The sequence below is a fragment of the Babylonia areolata genome, chromosome 13 (assembly GCF_041734735.1).
Source record: "Babylonia areolata isolate BAREFJ2019XMU chromosome 13, ASM4173473v1, whole genome shotgun sequence".
NCBI lineage: Eukaryota > Metazoa > Mollusca > Gastropoda > Neogastropoda > Buccinidae > Babylonia > Babylonia areolata.
In genome coordinates this window covers 8,395,792-8,400,791 of record NC_134888.1, presented here as the reverse complement: position 1 = coordinate 8,400,791, position 5,000 = coordinate 8,395,792, and the positions used below count along the sequence as shown (strand labels likewise).

General features: G+C 53.4%; 1 protein-coding gene and 1 long non-coding RNA gene across 6 annotated transcripts in view; both read right to left on the bottom strand.

The window, feature by feature from the left end:
- LOC143288820 (uncharacterized) overlaps positions 1–2,923 on the bottom strand; it is a 36,457-nt gene extending 33,534 nt beyond the window's left edge. For all 3 annotated transcript variants that reach the window (XM_076597459.1, XM_076597458.1, XM_076597457.1), the window contains exon 1: positions 1,696–2,923. In XM_076597459.1, the coding sequence (XP_076453574.1) occupies positions 1,696–2,889 (1,194 nt within the window). In that variant the 5' untranslated portion in view covers positions 2,890–2,923. The remainder of the gene's footprint in view (positions 1–1,695) is intronic.
- Positions 2,924–3,665: 742 nt separating this feature from the next.
- Positions 3,666–5,000, bottom strand: part of LOC143288819 (uncharacterized) — an 18,811-nt gene continuing 17,476 nt past the window's right edge. For all 3 annotated transcript variants that reach the window (XR_013056141.1, XR_013056139.1, XR_013056140.1), the window contains exon 4: positions 3,666–4,290. This is a non-coding gene — a long non-coding RNA (uncharacterized LOC143288819). The remainder of the gene's footprint in view (positions 4,291–5,000) is intronic.

Sequence of the window (5,000 nt, the reverse complement as noted above, 5' to 3'; positions counted from 1 at the left end):
GATGGCACAAACAGCAGGTGTGCTGTCTGCTTATAGGTACCAGCCAATTCTTCTTCTGTGTTCGTGGGCTGCAACTCCCAAGTTCACTCGTATACACGCGAGTGGGCTTTTACGTGTATGACCGTTTTTTACCCCGCCATGTATGCAACCATACTCCGCTTTCGGGGGTGTGCATGCGGGGTATGTTCTTGTTTCCATAACCCACCGAACGCTGACATGGATCTTTAACGTGCGTATTTGATCTTATGCTTCCATATACACACGAAGGGGGTTCAGGCACTGGCAGGTCTGCACATATGTTGACCTGGGAGATCGTAAAAATCTCCACCCTTTACCCACCAGGCGACGTCACCGTGATTCGAACCCAGGACCCTCAGATCGAAAGTCCAACGCTTTAACTATTCGGCTATGGCGCCCGTCGATACGAACCAATGCATTCGTTTTAAGAATTCATTCGGACTAACGTCATCATGGACAAAATGATGACCCAAGTTCACAACGTGGTCTTTGTGTACATTGTTGGAGGGGAACAGCTCAACGGGGGGAGAGAGGGACAGAGATGAGCGACACCACATCAGGTTTCAGTGTGTCTGCTTCACAAGACAGACAGAGGGAGGAACAGAGAGACAGAGAGGGTGGGTGGGTGGGTGGAGGGGGGACAGAGAGAAAGAGAAAGAGAGAGTGAGAGAGACAGTGAGAGAGAGGGATGGACAGAGAGAGAGAGAGAGGGAGGGTCAGAGAGAAAGAGAGAGGGAGGGACAGAGAGCGACAGACAGAGAGAGAGAGGGACAGAGAGAGAGAGAAAGTGAGAGAGAGGGATGGACACAGAGAGAGAGGGGGAGAGGGACAGAGAGAGAGAAAGTGAAAGAGAGTGAGAGAGAGAGACGGAGACAGAGAGGGAGAGACAGAGAGAGAGAGCGAGAGAGGGAGGGACAGAGAGAGAGAGAGGGGGAGGGACAGAGAGAGAGAGGGGGAGGGACAGAGAGAGAGAGAGGGGGAGGGACAGAGAGAGAGAGGGGGAGGGACAGAGAGAGAGAGAAAGTGAAAGAGAGTGAGAGAGAGACGGAGACAGAGAGGGAGAGACAGAGAGAGAGCGAGAGAGGGAGCGACAGAGAGAGAGAGGGGGGGAGGGACACAGAGAGAGAGAGGGGGAGGGACAGAGAGAGAGAGAGAAAGTGAAAGAGAGTGAGAGAGAGACGGAGACAGAGAGGGGGAGGGACACAGAGAGAGAGCGAGAGAGGGAGGGACAGAGAGAGAAAGTGAAAGAGAGTGAGAGAGAGACGGAGACAGAGAGGGGGAGGGACACAGAGAGAGAGCGAGGGACACAGAGAGAGGGGAGGAGGGACAGAGAGAGAAAGAAAGTGAAAGAGAGAGAGAGAGGGACACAGACAGACTGAGACACAGAGAGAGGGGGCGGGGAGGGTGCTGACAGAGACAAATACAGAGACAGAGACTGGATAACAGACACAGAGAGACAGAAACACTGAGAGACAAACAAGAGAGAGACACAGAGAGAGAGAGAGAGAGAGAGAGAGAGATGGACAGAAACAGACTTAACACACAGAAACACAGAGAGAGAAACAGAGAGAAACAGAGACAGAGACAGAAAGAAATGCAGGTTCAACCACCCACTCTTCCACACACACACACACACACACACACACACACACACACACACACACACACACACTTTACCTGTGTTCTGTCGGCAAGGCTGACGGGGAACGCTGGAAAATCCTCCTCTTCTTCCTCATCCTCTGGAGAAAACGGGAAGGACCTACTGCGGCCACCACAGCCGGGCACAGAGGCTGGTCGGGACACCGCCACCCGAACCGGTGTCCTGATACTGACCTGCCTGCCGTCCCCACTCTGACTCTGTTCTGCACCGTCTTGGGTAGGGTTCCTAACCGGCATACTATCTGTGGCTGTTCGCGCACCGTCTACAGTATTCGCGTTGAGATCTACGTCGCTGGCACCGGCGATTCCAGGCTGGGTTTGATCCCCAGTAGTAGTAGTAGCTGGTCCACCGCCTCTGAGTAATCCAGTTCCGGTTTCTGAACCAGGTCTAACAGGGATGCTGGTTGAGGGTGTTCCGGTACCGGTTTCGGCACCGGTCCGAACGAGTACACCGCCTCCGGGAAGAGTCACACTACCTTCTGAACTGGTCCTCACCACAACCGGTGTTGCCGGTTGAACGCTGTGTATCACCATTTTGGCTGCTTGGCCCCCTCCTCCCCCTCTCACACTTAGACCTGGTCCGCTTTGGGGGACTGGCGTTTGCATTCCTGTACGAGTTGGTCCAAGGTTCGAGTATCCTGAGTTGGGTTGAACTGGTTTGGGGCTGGGTTGGAGCTGTGCCGGTTTAGGAGTGGGTAGTGGCCAAGTGTTGTTATTCACCATGTCAACAGCTTGAGGAGAGCTCTTCTTTCCGACAGGGATAACCGGAACCGGTACGACTGAAGCAGCCGGTTTGGGTCTTTGCACCAAGACCGGTTTAGGACCGTGACCCGACACCGTCTCCACAGACAGTCCCGACTCGGGTTTACCAGATTTCTGTTGCCCCAGTACCGGTTTCGGAAGGGGTGCGGGTACCGGTACCGGTACTGGTACTGGTTTGGCCGCCGGGACAGATATGGGTTTGGACTTTTGAGCCGATACCGGCTTGAGCCCCGAGTGTTTGGAGGTAGGGGCTGTCTTTGGGGTAGGGGCGGCGCCAGACACGGCCTGGCAGACCCCATAGTGGATGGCGGAGCAAGGGAGGCCCAGGTGAAGGAGGCGGCAGGTGACACAGCTGTGGAGCGCCTTGGAGTGACGGAGGTCGATCTTGCAGGCATGGTACACTGTGATCCTGCTGTGAAGGTACCGCATGCACGCGTACTTCTTCTGCATCTTCGGGTTTGGTGGGAGGTGTGTGGGGGGAGGGTGCGGGTTGGAGGGAGGGAGGGAGGGGGGAGCACGGGGGGCTTGGTGGTGGTTGTGGGTGGTGGTGGTAGTGGTGGGTGGTGGTGGTTGTGGGTGGTGGTGGTGGGTGGTGGTGGTGGGTGGTGAGTGGTGGTGGGTGGTGGTGGTGGGTGGGTGGTGGTGGTTGTGGTGGCGGTGGTTGTCCTGTTGTGTGTGGGGTGGGGGTGGGGGGGGGAAGAAGGGTGGTGGTGTGTGTCTGTCTGTCTGTCTGCAGAGAGAGAGAGGTGGTGGGGGGGGGGGGCGGCTTTTTTTCTTGTTTGTCACTAGCACTCAGCACGGGTCGTCGTTCTTTTCAAGCACTCATAACCAGCAGATCATCTGTAGCGTTCAGCACAGAGAGAAGTTTATAAAATCTGATCACAAGGTGTGGATGTTTGTTGTTTGTTTTGTTGTTGTTTTTTTCAGTATTCGCACTGATTCCATCAGTGATGTAGGCACACTGGTTACCCCCCCCCCCCAAAAAAAAAATGATCACGGACAAATTTTTTTGTTCATAGACCGACCTCTTTCTGTATATCACAGAATTTTGTAAAGAAAGCACTCACTGTTCTCATGAGTGACGATCAGCAACCAGCATGGACGTGTCTTTGGCGTTTTGCTGTTGCTGCTGTTGCTGCTGTTGCTGTTATGGTTGCCGTTGTTTTAGCATAGAGTGTGTGTTTTTAATATGTACGGTTTGGAGTTGTTATTGTTGTTGCTGCTGTTGCTGCTGTTGCTGTTATGGTTGCCGTTCTTTTAGCATAGAGTGTGTTTTTGAGATGTACAGCTTGTAGCTGTTATTGTTGTTGTTGTTGTTGCTGCCGCTGCTGTTGCCTCTGTTGCTGCAATGGTTGGCGTTGTTTTAGCATAGAGTGTGTGTTTTTGAGATGTATGGCTTGTAGTTGTGGTTGTTGTTGTTGCTGCTGCCGTTGTTGTTGTTGTTGTTGTTATGATTGCCGTTGTTTTAGCATAGAGTGCGTGTTTTTGAGATGTTCGGTTTGGAGTTGTTATTGTTGTTGTTGTTGCTGCTGCTGCTGTTGTTATTGTTGTCGTTGCCGTTGTTTTAGCACAGTGTTAGTTTTTGAGATGTATGGTTTGGAGTTGTTATTGTTATTGTTGTTGTTGCTGCTGCTGCTGCTGCTGCTGCTGCTGCTGCTGCTGTTATTGTTGTCGTTGCCGTTGTTTTAGCACAGGGTGTGTGTTTTTGAGATGTACGGCTCAGGGTCACAGTGTTCCATGGCCCTCCGGGCACTCCGTGCCACTCAGCGATCCAGTGATGCCCGACAGTTGGGAGATGGTTTCACTTCACGCTGACCGAGCTGCCGAACCGACAGCGTGACCACTTGGGTGCTGTGGACATCACAAACAAGAAAGCGTGACCACTTGGGCGCTGTGGACATCACAAACAGCATGACCACTTGGGCGCTGTGGACATCACAAACAGCGTGACCACTTGGGCGCTGTGGACATCACAAACAGCGTGACCACTTGGGCGCTGTGGACATCACAAACAGCGTGACCACTTGGTCGCTGTGGACATCACAAACAGCGTGACCACTTGGGCGCTGTGGACATCACAAACAGCGTGACCACTTGGGCGCTGTGGACATCACAAACAAACAGCGTGACCACTTGGGCGCTGTGGACATCACAAACAAGAAAGCGTGACCACTTGGGCGCTGTGGACATCACAAACAAGAAAGCGTGACCACTTGGGCGCTGTGGACATCACAAACAAGAAAGCGTGACCACTTGGGCGCTGTGGACATCACAAACAAGAAAGCGTGACCACTTGGGCGCTGTGGACATCACAAACAAGAAAGCGTGACCACTTGGGCGCTGTGGACATCACAAACAAGAAAGCATGACCACTTGGGCGCTGTGGACATCACAAACCGACAGCGTGACCACTTGGGCGCTGTGGACATCACAAACAGCGTGACCACTTGGGCGCTGTGGACATCACAAACAGCGTGACCACTTGGGCGCTGTGGACATCACAAACAGCGTGACCACTTGGGCGCTGTGGACATCACAAACAGCGTGACCACTTGGGCGCT